The 17866-nt window shown below is 41.0% G+C and overlaps 1 protein-coding gene across 2 annotated transcripts in view; it reads left to right on the top strand.

Annotated features, from left to right (window-relative positions):
- The first annotated feature begins 335 nt into the window (after nt 1-335).
- LOC138739312 (transmembrane protein 182-like) overlaps nt 336-17866 on the top strand; it is a 60499-nt gene continuing 42968 nt past the window's right edge. Inside the window, exon 1 of one of the 2 annotated variants that reach the window (XM_069891103.1) lies at nt 336-621. In XM_069891103.1, coding sequence (XP_069747204.1) covers nt 466-621 — 156 coding nt within the window. In that variant the 5' untranslated portion in view covers nt 336-465. The remainder of the gene's footprint in view (nt 622-17866) is intronic. The other variant, XM_069891104.1, reaches the window with a different exon arrangement.

The raw sequence follows: 17866 nt of genomic DNA on the forward strand, positions 1-17866 counted from the left end.
CCCCCTGCAGCAGGCCGCAGGGTGATCAACCTGGGCAGCAGCCCACCCTCGGAAGTTCATGAATGGAGAGAGTGAGCGCTGAAGAGGATGGGGCACGTCTCCCCGTGTTGGATGGCCGGAGTTTAAGGAGAGCAGGGCCATTAAAACGAAAGACGTGGCCAGAAAAATGTCCACTGACCTATTTGTACATTACACCCTAAAAGTCACTGAATGGCAACATTTGTGCTTGTGGTTGGAGCACGATTCTCCCCCGCCCCTCCCCATTCAAACCAAACATAAATAACCTTTCAGATCGTCCAACGTAAACTCAGCACTTTGGATCTCTAATTATTAATAGCCGAACACCGCCATACCCCACCCCCCACCAGCGCCCCATGTCGTTCATCAATCTTCAGGCTTATTCTTGATGCAACCCTGCGCTCTTCACGGCGAACCAGACGGCCGCTGCTTTCCTTGGGGGAAGTCATGAAAAATTCAAGCTCCAAACTGAGAGTGGTGGCCAAGTTGCTCAGTACTCTGGGGGTGATTTGTTCCCTTTTGACGTTCTGCACCAACTGTTGGCTGCTCGCTACGGAAACCTGCGCCCTGGCCACAAATGACACGCAGCCGGATTTCAGTCAGGTCCGTGAGTTACAAACTCGACTCGTGATCTAAACACGCAGTGTTTGTGGACAGAAAGTTGAATGGAAGATGTGCATTTAGCAAGGGTAGAGATCCTAGAATCGGAGCTTAAGTCTAAAAGAACAAAAACAATAAATGCAAACGGGATTGGCTTCCTGTGATTTAGCGTGATCTTGTGCAACTGTTTGACGAGTGTCTGTCGTTCCGAGTCGATCGAGCGCCGGGCGCCCTTCCAGTTGTCTGCTGAAGGCACGGCCAGGACACGGGTTAGTTCCGTGGTCAGCGTTGGCTTCATTCTCCCGCTCGTCTGCCCGGTCGCGATGAAGACGCTGCGCGCACTCCGTTTCGAAGTGGCCGCAGAGAAGCTTTAGAAAAGCTTGGCCATGTGAAGCCATTGAAGTGGTGGTGGGTTCAGTGATTGCGGGAAGGAGACGGTGGTGTTGGCCGTGAGGACAGGTCCACGCCAGAATTCTCAGGTTGTCCTCATCCGCAAAAAGCTGGCACCTGAAATATGAATAATCAAAAAGCTTTAAAAGTAGCATTTTTTTAAAAATTTTCACACTATGAACCATATTAACCAAACACACACACCAACATGTAGCATTTCTGATGTGTGTTCTGTTATCACCGATAAATTCCCGTGTCCTGCTGGGGTATGAAATAAAACCCCTCCCCAAAGAAGCTGTTTTCAGGTTTACCGTTTAAGAACAGTTAATGAATAACACTCAGACAACATAATTATCAAACCAACTTGGGAACGTGACTGTTTAATTTCAAAGTTAACTTCGACTGTCTTCCCTTGTAAACAAAAAAAAATCCCTTTACCTAATGGATGACCTAACTTGACAGTATAATATCTGCATTTGGCTCCTAAGATTTTGAGAGACTTTATTTTAGCATTTAAAGACCTGAAGGAAAGGTAGAATTTGCGAACAACATTAATGCTGTTCTTTCCAAACAAAATGTAAACCCCAAATTATCCCAAGCGACCTATTCTCAGTTCCACAGAAGTGTTAAATTACCAGTTAGCAGATCAAGAGCTGATAGTTTGAAACTTGATACTTGAGTGAGTTTTGAAAACTCTGTTGCAAAAGAAGTAACTTTCCAACGTGGCAATCGTATATCCTTGTTTATTAATCACTGTGGTGCCGGTATTTTAGAGGGTATCTGTTCTGACCAACAGAATTAGTAGTGGGGGACAGGCGGAGAGAGAGAGAGCACATTCATGCATCCATGTCCATGTATGTAACAATGAGGATGTATTGGCTTTGGAGGGGGTCCAGAGGAGGTTCACCAGGTTGATTCCAGAGATGAGGGGGTTAGCCTATGAAGATAGATTGAGTCGTCTGGGACCATACTCTCTGGAATTTAGAAGAATGAGAATGTACCTTATAAAACATATGCAATTATGAAAGGCATAGATGAAAGCAAAGGTAGCGAAGTTGTTTCCATTAGTGGGGGAAACTAGAACTAGGGGACTGGAGGTGGATAGTAGATTTAGGATGGAGGTGAAGAGGAACTGCTTTTCCCAGAAGGTGGTGAATCTTTGGAATTCACTGCCCATTGAAGCAGTGGAGGCTACCTCAGTAAATATATTTAAGATAAGGTTGTATAGATTTTTTTTCATAGTAGGGGAATTAAAGGATATTGGGAAAAGGCAGGGAGGTGAATATGAGATGGTGGTTTTCACACTGCCCCCCTAAATTCACATTCAACCTTAAGCAATCCCTTTGCAATAAAGGTTCTGTGATTAGCAAGGGATTGCTTAAACTGGTATGTGAGTGGGAGAATAAGGTTGATAACACTGCTGTAGACCTAATTATTACTGAAATATTTTACTTGAGAAAAATTGTCATTGGCTCATTTCCTTTGGAGTTATGAAACCATGGACATAACGAGTCAATTAGGTACGATTAAAACAGTGGTTTACAAACCTTTTTCTTTCCACCCACATACCACCTTAAGCAATCCCTCACTAATCACAGAGCACCTATGGCAAAGGGAATACATAAGGTAGAATGTGAGTTTAGGGGGGCAATTTGAAAACAACTAATCTAATTGAATGGTGGAACATGCTCGATGGGCCGGATGACCTACTCCTGCTCGTGTTCTTATGTCATGTGCAAGGTCTGTTGTGGAAGAGCTAGACTTCAGCTCTAACTGATAATTGACGTTTACAGCTTAGTTGTCTATGCCTTTCAGATATTAATAATTTCTCTCTCTTTAATATTTATTATGTCTCCATCTTTCTCTGTTTTTATTTCACCTTATCTTTATGTCATTTTATTTTTATTTTGCTGGATGAAATTGGGCCAAAAAGTTATCATAAGAGAGTTCATAATTTTAAATGTTTTATTGTTATTTTAGCAACAGTGGGAGAGAGTGGATGTTTAACAACAGATGTAGCTTAAATTATGTCATTATAATTGAAAGCCATAGCAAATCAGTAAGAACATAGAGTAGAATAGCAGAAGATGGACCCTTCAGCCCATGATGTTGTGCTAACCTATATACATCTACCCACCATCAATCTTAGCCTTTCAACCTCACAGCCCATGACCCTTTGATTTTTCTTTCATCCATGTGCCCCTCTAAGAGACTTTTAAATGTCCTTATTGTAGCAGCCTCTATCATCACCCTGAGTAATAAATTTCAGGCATCCACCTGTTATTATGTTCCAAATAACATACCAGCAAACATACTGCAGCACAGAAACAGGCCTTTTGGCCCATTTAGTCTGTATCAAACTATTTTCCCACCTTTTCCTCTTGACCTGCACCTGGACCACAGTCCTCCATACCCTTCCCATCCATGCATCTGTCCAAATTTCTCTTAAACATTGAAAATAAAACCTGTATCCATTACTTCGACTAGGTAAGTGAACAAAATTTCACACTAACCATTGAATCACCTATCACTATGGCTCGCCTCTAATCCCCATTTCCTTCTTCGCTTAAAAGGTCAGACACTCCGTGCCAGAGACCAGATCACAGTGGCTTGACCCTCAACAGGCTCCAAAACAGTATACAAGATTTTGAGGGGAATGATCATGGGGTTACTCTGCACTGATTGCCTGTTCCCTCTACTTCTCCTAATGATCACCAGCTACCTGCTTCCTAGGAGTGACTGCCTCCTTGTAACTCTTATCAGTTACTCCCCCTGACTCCTGAATTATCCTCCAAATGATCCAGAGATCATCCAGTTGCAGCTGCAGTTCGATGCTCTTCTTCCAGGTGAAATCATCAAGGACACCAGTTGTTCCCTGATTTGCCACATCCATCCATCTGTCCAATTTTGTTCACTTACCTAATCGAAGTAGTGGATACAGGTTTTATTTTCAATGTTTAAAAGGAGCATACCACAGCACTGGATGCCATTCCCATTGCTTGCTCTGTGCAATAAAACAAAGTCCTTAACTTACCTCACCTGCTCGTAACTCTCGTAGACTTGACCAAGTGAAACCTTTTCTCCAAGAGAACTGTTATCACCGCCAATACCTATGCCTCTTCTTGCAAAAGCCTTTATGCTCCATTCTTGGACTCGGCCACTCAGGCATCTCCCCTCAATATTCCTCCACTCACCTTAAACAGTTGTTCTCTATTATTGGCCATTGCCACACCGGGGAAATGGAGCTGGCTGTCCACCCTATCGGGAGTCTCCAGGTGGCGCTCATGGAGTGAACACGTTTTGGTTTTTGCTCCATAAAATATACTATTTTTAACCTGTATCCACCTTTGAACTAACTTCACAGAAGTCAGAAAGATCTTTATTATTTCTCTAATTATACTTGAGTCTGAAAATTTTGAAGAAATGACTGAAGGAAAAGCTACACAAGCTAAAACCCGGGCAGAAGAAGGTGACGGCCGAGAGAAGAAACAACCAGACATTAAACTAAGTGAGATGACCTTCACTGACTTTTTAAAATTCTTTCGTGATGAATTCAAAGACGTTTGTCGCAAAAAAGGCTGTCCACCCTATCAGACCCCTGTGGAACACCAGTAGTCATCAGCCTCCAGGCAGAATATAGTCCATCTTCTGTGTGCAAACCAATTCTAAATCCACACAGCCACGTTTCCATACCTCCCATGCTTCATGACTTTCAGAATGAGCTTATCATGAGGAATCTTGTCAGCCGTCTGACTAAAATTCATATAGACTACATCCATCATCCTACTTTTGTAAATTTATTTTGTCAACTCCTTGAAAAACATATTAGGCTCTCTTATAAGGCCATGCAACTATCTATGAGAAGACTATACTTTTCTAAATGTTTCCAAATCTTAGCCCTAAGAATTATCTCCAGTTGTTTGTCCTATAATTTCCGGAATTTAATCTCTTAACTTACTTGAACAAGGGAACTACATTAGCCATTCTCTGGAATCACTCTGTGTCCAGCGAGGATCCAAAGATCATCATCAATGCCCCTTGAATCTCTGCCTGCTTCATGTAGTAATCTGGGGTTTATTCCATTCGACCCAGGGACTTATCCATCAGAATGTTTTCTAACAAGCTCCACTTTCTTAACCTGGACGTACACCAGCACATTTACCTGTGTAATGGATTATAAATATTGGGAGGATTTTGGTAAGATTAGCGGGTTACATACACACACACACACATTTTAAAACAGATCTTATTTGAAAGACTGAAGAATTCATATTTAGTGACATTGCAGGATATCTGGAGACTGTGATACACATTTCACAAGTAGGTGCTAATTGAACTGAGGTCATAAAATGAAAGACCATTGTTTTGGAGGAGACAAACTAGCTTCAAGTATCATTCTGCAAAGTGCTCACAGAAAGGTCACCTCTGGGTTTTGTTTATCTAACACAACATCTTGACTAAGGAGAAAAACTCCTGTTGTTTGCTGAAGAAGGAGGGGGTTTTGCAAGTGAGAGAGTCACATGGGCTTCCTGGCAGTTCAGTTGGAGAGAGAGAGAGACAAGTTAACAAGCTCTCACATCTTGTGTGTGTGTGACACTAAAAGGAGACTAAACAGTCACAGCTGAACCAGGCCAGGAAAAGCTGGTGGGAAACAGAAAGTTCAAGAGCAGTGGATGGCTGGAAGTGCTATCTGTCTGATGTTTCTCTTGGAATAAGAGGAACAGAATGGAACTCTGTGGTGGTAGCCTGAAGAAAGAGGTTACCATCTGAAAACCCTGATGGGGCAAGTTTCATCAGCGAGATATTGAGGTGACTAATGGTGGTACCTCAGTTGTGGAAATCCTGGAATAACAAATCTCTCTCTGCAAACCCTACAAGAACCTTCCTGAGCGGTAAACATTTACCTTTCGAGCACCAATGCCTGATGAATTTTATACATGTTAAATTGCCTGCAACCAGAGAACTTGGAAGAAGGAGAAGTGAGATTGAACTGTGAACCAAAGAACTTTTCTTAAATTTACACACACATTGCATATACCTGCGCTTAGAATTAGAAGGGGGTTAAAAAGGGTTAGTTAAGTATTGGGATAAGTTAAAGTTTGCTTCTGTTTTCATGTTTAAAGTTGATTAAAAACAACTTTTGTTTTAAAAATGACTTATCTTGGTGAATGTCTATTGAAGCTGGGTTCTGGGGTCCTTTGGGTTCATAACACCTGTTCCACGCTGACCTCACATTTACAAAGGTTCTTCTCCCTGGTGAACACTGAAGCAAAGTATTCATTAAAGTGTTCACTACCTCCTCCACCTCCAGCCACATTCTGTCCTTTATCTCTGAATGGTTCTTCACCTATGTGTTGAATCCTACTTGCCAAGGCCTTTTACTGTGCCCTTCCGGCTCACCAAAATATCACCTTAAATTGCTTCTTTGCTATCTTAATTCTCAATGGCCCTGCCTATCTTTTGCTTCCACTTGACTGACTGTCCAAAACAACCATCCTTTTACTGTCTCCATGGGATAAACCTACCCAGAACCCCACACAAGTGGTCTCCATACACCTATATTTGGATTAAGGAGATGCCATAAAAAAGTGTGCAGAGAAAATTTACGAGATTGATTCTGGGATATGAGGAGCTGAGTTATAGCGAAAGTTTGAATAGGTTTTAACTTTATTCCATGGTGTGTTGGAGAATGAGGGGAGATTTGATAGAGGTATACAAAATTTTGAGGGATATGGATAGCATAAATGCAAGGAGGCTTTTTCCACTGAGGTTTGTTGAAATGAGAACTAGACGACATGGGTTAAGGCTGATAGATAAAATATCTGAGGAGAACATTAAGGGAACTTCTTAACTCAGTGGGTGATGAGAGTGATGAGTGATGTGCCAGAGGAAGTTATGGATTTAGGTTCGATTTTGCAGTTACAAGAAGATTGGTATCGTTCATGGATTGGAGTGGTATGCAGGTTCAGATGAGGAGTAAAAATAGTTTGGAATGGACTAGATGGGCTGAAGAGTCTGTTTCTGTTAAAGACAGGTTCGTTACAGACTTTACCAAATCATCTGTTGATGAGTGTGTTCCCAACAAATCATTCAACCAGAAGTCCTGGATGAACAATGAAATCTGGAACCTGCTGAGTGCGACCTAAGGAAAGCCATCTCAGGACGAAGATGAGATTCTGGACAAAAATGGAAACAACAAAGGATGCCTGACAGCTGTAGCACGGCCTAAGTGACATGAATAACTACAAAACCAAATCCAGTGCAGTAGAAGACAGAAAAGCTTCAGTCCCAGATGAACTCAGTGCCTTCTACCAGAACAAGGAAGAGCCACTATGCGTCTCCATGCCCCCTGCCAAATCCCTGCTGTTATTATGCAAGGATGACCTGCGGTCTGCCTTTAGGAGAGTGAATCCAAGGAAAGCATCCCGACCGGTCAGTGTATCCAACCAAATACTGAAAACCTACGCCGACCAACTTGCGAAATATATTCACGGATATCTTCAACATCTCACTCCAGCAGAGCATAGTACCCACCTGTTTCAAATAGGCCTCAATTGTGACCATGAATGTGGTAACCTGCCTGAATTAATACTGACCAGTGGCACTCACATCCACAATGATGGTGTTTTGTGAGGCTGATGTTGAAGCATATCAGCTCCCATCTGAGTGACGACATGGATCTGATCCAATTTGCCTACCACAGCAGCAGGTCTACTGCAGATGCCATCTCTTTGGCTCTACACAAAGCCCTGAAACACCTGGACAGCAAAGGCACATGCATCAGGATGCTTTTTATCAACTACAGTTCAACATGCAGCACCATCATCCCCTCAAAACTGATCAGCAAACTCCAACTCCTGGGCTTCGATACCTCACTGTGTAATTAGTTCCCGATTTCCTCACCTCAAGACCATAATCAGTGAAGATTGATAATAACATTTGGCGTGGCACGGTTAACGTAGAATTTAGAGGAATATTATCACAGTGCCAGCAACATGAGTTTGAATCGGGTACTGTCGGTAAGGAGTTTATATGCTCTCCCTGTGTAAGTATGGGTTTCCTCTGGGTGTTCCAGTTTCCTCCCAACTTTGAAAACATAAGGGGGTTGTAGGTCAATTGGGATATTTGGGCGACATTGCTTGAGGGCCGGAAGGATCTGTTACTGTGCTGTATGGTTAAATTTAAAAATTGAAGAAAAATATAAAAAACATCTCCTCCACAATCTCCATCAGCACCACAGGGCTGTGTTCTTCACACCCTGCAGTTTACACCTATGACTGTGTGGTTCGGAACAACAAAAACACCATCTACTAATTTGCTGACGATACCACCATAGTGGGTTGTTTAAAAGGGAGCAAAGAGTCAGTATGCAGGAGGGAGATTGAAAGCTTGGCTGAATGATGCATTAACAAGACCCTCACAATCAATGTTACTAAAACCAAGGATCTGATATGGACGGAAGGAGGTGAAAACCAGAGGTATATAATCTAGTGATCATTGGGAGATCAGAAGTGGAGAGGGTGTGAAAATTTAAATTCTTGGGAGTCATTCTTTTGGAAGACCTTTCCTGGACCCAACATATGAATGTCATCATGATAAAACACATCAGCATCTTACTTCCTCAGGAGTTTTCAGATGTTTTGAATGACATCGAAAACCTTGGTAAATGTAGACATTTGTGACTGGCTGCATCACAGTCTGGTATGGAGGTCACCAATACCCTGGAAACAGAGCATCACAGGTGAAACTCTTCCTATCATCAAGAAAATCTCCATGGAACGCTGCTATTGGAGAACAGCAGCAATCACCAAGGATCCACAGTATCCAGGACATAGTCATATCTGTCAGGAAAGAGGAATAGCTGCTACAAAACATGTGCAACCAGGTTCAGGAACAGTTGCTACCACCCCCCTCCCCCATACAACAAACTCAATCAGAGATTCATTTAATGACTCTTTCTTTATACATAATCTATCATTGAATAGTTATTTTCTGTATTACAAAGTTGGTTTGCACTTGCTTCTTGTTTACATTTCCCTCTTTTGTATAGGTATCTTTTCTTTTGTAGTTCTTCTGCACTACCAATAAGTAGAAATTCTGCCTGGCCCATAGGAAAAAGAATCTCAGGATTCAGAGTGTATGTGATACACTCTGACATTAAATCATTAATTTTGAACTTTGGATTTCTGTAACATATTTTCTCTGGTACTAATACATATACTAGACAATTTAAATCATGGTAATATGGTGGAATATATGGAGATGGTTTCCTCAGTCAATCTGTTGAGAATCAACCTGGAAAATGTTATTTTAGAACTTGTGCTTTTTAATGAAAAAGGCTTAATTAATAATGTTAATGCAAAAGAGTCTTTAGGGAAGAGTGGCAATAATATGGTAAACTACATTTAATCTGGAAGTATGTTCATTAAATCAGAAACTCTGATCTTGTCTAATTGAAGGCAAGTACGAGGGTATGAGAAGGAGGAGGCAGTTGTTTACTGGGAAATTGGATTAAAAGTTGTGATAATGGGCAGACAATGGCTAGCATTTTTAAAAAAGCATACATGGTTTAAAAAGAAGATGCTTTTTTATTTTATTTTATTTTTATTGATTTTAATAAAGAACATACAAGCAAAAAGGGCACAATTCAATAAGATAGTATGGACCGTTATATAAACTAAATAAGATATTCTGTATATCACTAACATAAATAAATTGTAAATCATATGCATAAATCATGTTATTAAAAAAGTAAATAATATAAAAAAAGAGGAAAGAAGAAAATAGTTGAGGAGGAAAACTCAAATCCCTTTTCCTAACCATTTGCCAGATGCTAGATATAACTAGTATTATAAGAAAACCAAATGTTAAAAAAAAATTAATGATATAGATAAGGTGGAGAGGGTGCAGAGAAGGTTTATAAGGATGTTGGCTGGCTTACAGCATCTGGATTACAGGGAGAGATTAAGGTGACTGGGACTTTATTCATGCTTACAGCATCTGGATTACAGGGAGAGATTATGGAGACTGGGACTTTATTCATTGGAACTTAGATGACTGAGAGGGGACTTGATAGAGGTATTTAAAATTATGAAAGGAATAGATAGACTAGACATAAACAGACTCTTTCCACTGAGGACAGGGGAGGTTGGAACAAGAGGCCATGAGTTAAGGGTAAGGGGGCAACACTTTAGGAGAAATATTAGAGGTGGCTTTTTCACTCAGCGCATGGTGGCAGAATGGAATGAACTTTCGAATGAGATAGTTGCGTCAGGGTCCCTTCTGTCATTAAAGATAAGGTTGGATATGTACATGGAGGTGAGGGGGTTGGAGGGTTATTGGCGGTGAGTGGGAGGTTTGAGCTAGTGGAGTTGTTCTAGTGAACCAGTGCGGACTCGAAAGGCCGACATGGCCTGTTTCCGCTCCGTAAATGGTTATATGGTTATAAGGAACGTGGAAAAGATACGTCAGACAATTTAATTACATTGAAGTAAAATTATAAAATAAAATAGTGAGTCATAAATGACCCCATAACTTCTGGAATCTTATATCTGAATTATTAATTGATTAGCAAATCTTTTCCATATTCAAACAGGACATGATGTCACGCAACCACTAATCACTGGGGCAGCGTCCTTTTTAAGTAAAATCACACGCATCACCAAAAGAGAGGCAAAAGAAGTATGCTTCATTAAGACACCAAGGAAACATTTAAAAATGGTCCATCAGTCACTAACAGGAAAGGTTAAAGAGAATAGACCAACATATGAACGAATAGGAATTGTCCACTTGGTCCCTGATGCCTGCTGCATTACTGACTAAGGACATAAATGGTCAGCATGTAACCTCTCCTCAACATTCCTACATACTCATTGCCATGCATATCAATAATCTAGCTACCTCTGTCTTAAAAAAAATTCAAAGACTCTACATCCCTGATCTTTCAGAATAAAAGATCTAAAGATTCACTTTCAGTGAACCGGTGCGGACTCGAAAGGCCAACATGGCCTGTTTCCGCTCCGTAAATGGTTATATGGTTATATAATACCCATAGAGAAAAATATTCATTTCAATGCCTCCTTAAATGGATTACCCTTATTTTTAAACAATTATCCTGTACATTGAGATCTCACAGAAGAGGAAAAGTCCTCTTTCCATCCACACCGTTGAGAACCATCAGGATATGATCTTTCACTTCAATTGCTTCAGGTCTAGTAAACTCATCAGCTCAGCATGTCCAGCCATCTCCTAAAAGACAACCTGCCTATTCCTGATCAGGGTTTCGGGATCGGTGACAAAGCAACAAAAACTGAGCAGGTCAATCAGCAAAAGTGAAATTGAGTTGTTGTTTTCAGTCAATGAGCATTCATAAAAAAAGATTAAGAGAGCATGTGTGCCGTCGAAAGAGGGAAGGTTGGAATATTTGCAAAAGGAATGTTTGTCAAACTTACCAATTTCTTTCAAAATTGGAGGCTGGGGACCAAATAAAGTAAAAATTCAAAATATATTGGAACAAAAAGTTGTGGTCACATTTGTAGAGAGGCAACAAATGTATGGTCCCAAAACGGTTTTCAATATTAAGTTCCAAGGGCTGCATCGCAGCCAGATGGAAAATCAAATGCACATCATTGAAGAATGCTTTCCATATAACCATATAACCATCTAACCATTTACAGCACGGAAACAGGCCATGTCGGCCCTTCGAGTCCGTACCGGTTCACTTGAACAACTTCAGAAATAGTCTTTTTTGTTATTTTCTTTTAGCTTTTTGTTCTAGTTGCAGGATCAAAATATATATCAACCATTTGGCTCAAGGGATCAAATGTTAAATTTTAAAGTTGGTTGAAGATAAAAACAAAAGTAGGTACAGTTGTGATCAGGGAAAATATTTAAAGAAGCCTCAGGGCTGAGAAATGACAAGCGGAATGAGTGGATGACAAAGTAGCAAATAAATTTAAATATAGAAACAGATGAAGTCATGCTCAAAATGGAAAAGCAGATATATGTTCAAATGTCACTGAAAGCTACGTATGGGTGAAGCAAATGATATAATATATATATATATATATATATGTGTGTGTGTGTGTGTGTGTGTGTGTGTGTGTGTGTGTATAATCATGGAAGGGTTTAAATAAGGTATAAAGATGATTTACTGGAAATATCCAGAGCCTTGATCAAACCGCCCTTGGAATTTTGGACTTCTCCGTTAAACATTGATGTACTTGCCATACAGGGAGTATTACACAGATTCAGTAGATTGGCGCCTGGACCTATGGGTTTTCCGTATGAGAAGGAATTGAGAATACCAGACCTGAATTCTGCTGAGTTTAGGAGAATGAAAGATTATCTCATTGAAGCTAAGGTTCAGCAGGGTGGATGGAGAGAGGATGTTTCTTTTGGCTGAGGAACCTAAAAATGGGGTCACAATATCCTTTAAAGGGTAAGTTAATTAAGTGCTGAGCAGAGGAGAAAATTCCCTCTGGCTGTGGATGTTTAGTCATTGAATTAATTCGTAATGGATCTGAATATTCAGGAATTCATGGGAGGAAGAGATAGCACAGGGAAATGACACTCAGATAGGTCAGCAATGGTCTCGGTGAATGGATCAAAAGGCCAGATGCCTTATCCCTGGACCTGTTTTTTTTGTTCTTATGTTCTGATCAAAAATATTGGATCCAACAACATCATACCCATCAACTGATAAAGAGAGTAAAATATGAAAGTCTGCATACACAGTGATTGAAATAAAAACACAGCGCCAGAGAAACTCAGCAGGTCAAGCAGCGTACTTTATATATAGCAAAGATAAAAATACATAATTGTTTTGGGCTTGATCAAGGTATGAGCAAAACATAGGAAGGTGGCTAAATAAAATGATGAGGGGCAAAGGCAGGGGGAGGAGGAGAAGCTCACTGGCAAGAGGTTTAATAGGAAAATAAGAGCGGGAGGGCACAACAGAAAATGGGGGCTGGGGGATAGCTCCATGAATGGAGATGGAAGGGGGTGGAGAGGAAAGGAGACAGAGGGATAAGGAGGAGAGGAGGAGCAACATCTAATATTCCATCTGGGCACTCTCCAACAAGATGGCATTAACATCGACTTCCAGTTTCTGCTCGACCACTACCTGTTCTCTGTCTTTACCTTATTCCTCTCTCTCCTTTCCTCCAGATCTCCACCCCCTTCCTTCTCCATTCACATCCCCCCCCTCCCCTTGGTTTTTGGTGCCCCCTCCCTTGCTTATCCACCCATTACATCTTGCCTATGGGCCTGTGCTCTTCCCCCACCACCATTTTATTCCAGTGCCTGCCTACATTTTGCTCATACCTTGATGAAGGGCTCGAGCCCTAAATGATGGTTGTGTACTTTTATCTTTGCTATATAAAGTATGTTGTTTGACCTGCTGAGATTTAAATATAATGGTATGTGTTCACCTAGGAACAGAACAATATGGGACCACCATCCCTACAATTCCCTGCGACTGAGGAACACCCACTTTAAGCAACTGGTCTCATAATTTTACAATCACTTTTCAACTTAGCAATCAGCCTTCGTCTCTGCAGCCTTGTAGCTTTTTAAAATTACTGGAAACTCTGGGGGAAATCCAGTTTCCTCTTTCAATAGAATGCCTGTGTATTAAAAGTCAAAGCACAAGCCCTGTTAAATGCAGCTTTGTGAAGAAAAAAAAGGAAGGTCCGCTCCTGATTTGCACTGGGACAGAGTGCAAATCATTTGTCTGTAAATTTTAGAAGCTTTTCCTTCAAGACCACCTTTATTTTGAAAACTCTATAGAATTTATCTGGAATATATTTTTGAAAAGTATCCTGGCAATGAAACTTAGATTGTATTACTACTTTGTAAACAATGACATGAGGATTTTTCTGATCCCATTGTTATATTCAGTACAGTGTTGAGAAACAAGTGCTAAGCTGAGAAGAATAACTAGCACATTGAGAGATTGATGTGTTTACATTTGTTTACATTTCTCAACTGCACCATGGTCCCAGCTCTTTAAATTACATCCCCTCTGTAGCTAAATCTTGCACTTACAGATGAAACGATCCACAGCTAATAGCTAAAATGGCAACAAAATGCTGTCCAGGTTTATGTTAATCAGCATTCACAGGCTGTCCAATGTAGTTTACTCTAAAGCAATCTTTTAAATAACATCAAACAGTAATTAAATAGCAACAAAAATACACAATTCATCTTAAATAAAACCCACTGCTGATTTATTCCTTTGAATATAAGTAGAATGCTCTGTTAATTAATGAGTTAAATACCTTGGAGTACCAGCATAAATTTCCCAAATCTCTTTGTTGGAATAGAGATTTTTGCCATAAAGTGCAGATGAAAATCAAGCATGGAAGCAAACAGATCTTGTAGATTATATCAAGTGTTTAGAAAACTGATGTCATGGCAGGATTCTTCTCCAGACTATCTGATGGATCAGTTTGAATTGCTTTCCAGAACTGAATATTGCTTTTGAGTTGAAAGTACAGTCATTTTTCCTTTTCATTTCTGTTTCTGTCACTTTCTTCAAGTTTCACAAGATTTGTAAAATTAAAAAAATGTACTTTTTTCTCAATGCAATTTCTTCAATTATCTATACAAGGCCATTTAATTATTCCCTATTAATATTGAGATGTATGAGCCCAGATGCTCTTCTTTGAGCTTATATTGGGCAGACCAAAGGCCCAGAGATCTGATTGGGAGTGGAGAAATAAAGTGCCAGGTGACTGCAGGCTAGAGGTTTTTGTGAACTGATTTAAATTCCTGGGAGTCACTGCGGATCTTTCCTTGATCCAACACACAAACGGCATCGTGAAGAAAGCACGTCAGCACCTCCACTTTCTCAGAAGTTTGTGGAGGTTTGCATGACATCAGAAACTCTGACAAATTTCTATAGAAGGGTGCCGACCAGCTGCATCACAGACTAATATGGGGAAACTAATGCTCCTGAGCAAAAAGCCTTGCAAAAGCTAATGGACACAGTCCAGGATAAAACAGGTAAAATGCTTCCCACCATCAAGAACATCTACAGGGAATGCTTCTGTTGGAAACCAGCAGGATTCATCAAGGATCCACACCACCCAGCAGATGCTACCATCAGAAAAGAAGTATATGTGGATGGGGCGTGGCGGTGTGCATAGACGCAGTGGTCATGGTGTTTCTTTGCATTTTGTTGAGTGTGTATTCTTGAGTGTGTGTGCTCGTGAATGTCGAGTTTGGAAGGGTGAGACCTACCTACATCCAGCAGGACCTTCTACACATGCGGAGTCAGCATAGCTGAGATGCGGTGAGTATGTTTCTGCACTCTTGCAATGGGCTGAGGGTGATTGCCAGGAAATCGGGCCTGTGGTGAATCAACATTGGGCAGAGAAGGACGCGCAGAAGAGGACATATAGGTACAGGAAGAAGAAGCAGGGATACTGGTCTGGAATGCTCGACAGGCTCAGGAGATAGCCATTTAGACCATCACTACCAAAATGGGTGAATTTAAACTGCAGATCTCCGAGATTAGACTCCTTAATGACCACATCCGTTTATCCCAGCTGCTATAATTGAATTAACAGGACAGACATTGTTCTGCTGGGAGAGAAATAAGGACTCTGTTAAAAGCGAGGGGTGAAGGTTATGTATGTTCATGCTTAATAACTGGTGAAGAAATGCAGAAATCATAAACAGGCATTGTTTCCCAGATTTGAAGTGCTTGGTAATTAAATGTAGACCTATTGAACTCCCACAGGAACTTACTATTGTTTATTTCTTATCAGATGATAATGTGAACATAGCTTCGGCTTTCCTTCTCATGCTATTAACTTAGGACAGAGTAAGCACCCTAAAGCAGCTCACATCGTTGCCGGAGAGTTCAATGATGCAGATTTGAAATTTGAACAGCATGTCACCTGAATGACTGGGGGAATAGGACTCTTGATAAAGTCTATTCAAATATCAAGAAAGGCTTCAGATCAATTTTGTCACCACATTTAGGCCGGTCAGATCACCTTCCCATACTTTGAATTCTACCATATATTCCCCTTAGCAGGAGAGTTCCACCCACTCTAAAGATCCTTAAGACATGGCCAAAAGGAGCTTCCCTGCAGTGGCAGGATTGCTTTGAACGGACCAACTGGGACATTTAAAAAGTTAGGATTTGGAGGAGTATATGGCTGCTGTACTCGAATATGTAAAGAACTGAGTTGACAGCTTCACCGTCGACAAATGGATCAGGGAGTATTACAATCAGAAGCCCTGGATGGCCAGGAGGTCAAAATTCTTCTCAGGGACTGTAATAATCGATTTCAGGTCTGGTGATGGTGTACTGTGTAGTGTGGCTAGAGCCAAATTGAGGAGAGGTATCAGGGATGATAAAGTGGCCTATAGGAGGACAACTGAGGCCGATTTCAATGATAAGGAACTGCGGCAAATGTGGCAAGCCATCCAGCACTTCACCAACTATAAAAACAACTGTTGATGGTGATGTTAGGTTGGCTGAAGATCTCAATCATTTCTTCACTCGATTTGAGGTGGAAGTGGAAGAGATGGATGCAACACACTCACTGGCTCCTAATAGTCATGTCCTCACTATTCAAGAACATAAGGTGAGACAGGTGCTTAGAGCAGTAAACCCAAGGAAAGCCGCTGGCCCTGATGGTGTGACAGGCAGGGTGCTGAAGGAGTATATGAACTATCTCTCTGAGGTCTTCATGAAGATTTTCAACAGGTCCCTGTCAAAATCCATCATCTCGCTGTGCCTAAAGGCTGCTACAATCATTCCACTGCTTAAGAAGAATGACTACCGACCAGTTGCTTTAACTGGTCATCATGAAGTGCTTTGAGAGGCTGGTTTTGCAGCTTATTAAAGCCAGTCTCCCATCTACCTTTGATCCATCCCAGTTTATTTACAGGGCTAATAGGTCTACTGTGGATACTATAGCCACTGCTCTTCACTTAAAATTGACCCACTTAGAACAACAGCGATGCTATGTGAGGTTACTTTTTATAGACTTTGGTTCTGTTTTTAATACTATTATTCCAGGCAGACTGCTTGTTAAACTTTCTGACTTAGGATTTTCCAGATTTATTTATCTAAGAATCAAGGACTTTTTTAACAAATCTTTCCCATCAATCTTCACCAGCGGATTGCAGGGGGTCCAATCCGAGCCTGCGCATTCGGGACAGCCAATCAGCAGCCAGCCTTGTTCAAGCTACGCCCCGGTGGTGACACGTCCAGCTGCCTATAAAAGGCAGAGCTGCAGCCCAATAAAGCCAGTGTCTATTACATTCTCTTGGTGTGTGAGTCTTCTTTCAACTTCAAGCTATAAGCCATTATATCTTGAGCTATAATCGTAGCGACCACCATCATTAAATTTGCAGATGATACAACTGTGGTTGGGCTCATTTCAAAGGGTGATGAGTCAGGCCGAAAGGGACAAAGACAACAGACTGTCAGTGTGGTGCTCGGAAAACAATCTGGTATTGAATTACTTGAAGACGAAAGAGCTTGTCATGTATTTTAGGAGGAAGACTATGACCCCAGCTCCATTGTACATTAATGGGGACTGTGTGGAAAGGGTTACGACTTTTAAGATCTTGGGAATGCATTTGGGTGAGGATCTTTCTTGGACTATCAATCACACTGCTATAGTCAAGAAGGCACATCAACATCTCCATTTCCAGAGAATCCTTAAGAAAATCATTCTTCAGGAGAATTATTGGTATCCTTCCATTGCTGCTCTTTTGTAAGTGTGCTGGCTTATTGCATACCTGTGTCGTTTGCCAGCTGTACAGCAGTGGATAAGAGGGAACTTCAGAGGGTTATCAATAAAGCCCAGAAGATTATTAGGTGTTCCTTGTC

This window comes from Narcine bancroftii, chromosome 7, assembly GCF_036971445.1.
Source record: "Narcine bancroftii isolate sNarBan1 chromosome 7, sNarBan1.hap1, whole genome shotgun sequence".
NCBI lineage: Eukaryota > Metazoa > Chordata > Chondrichthyes > Torpediniformes > Narcinidae > Narcine > Narcine bancroftii.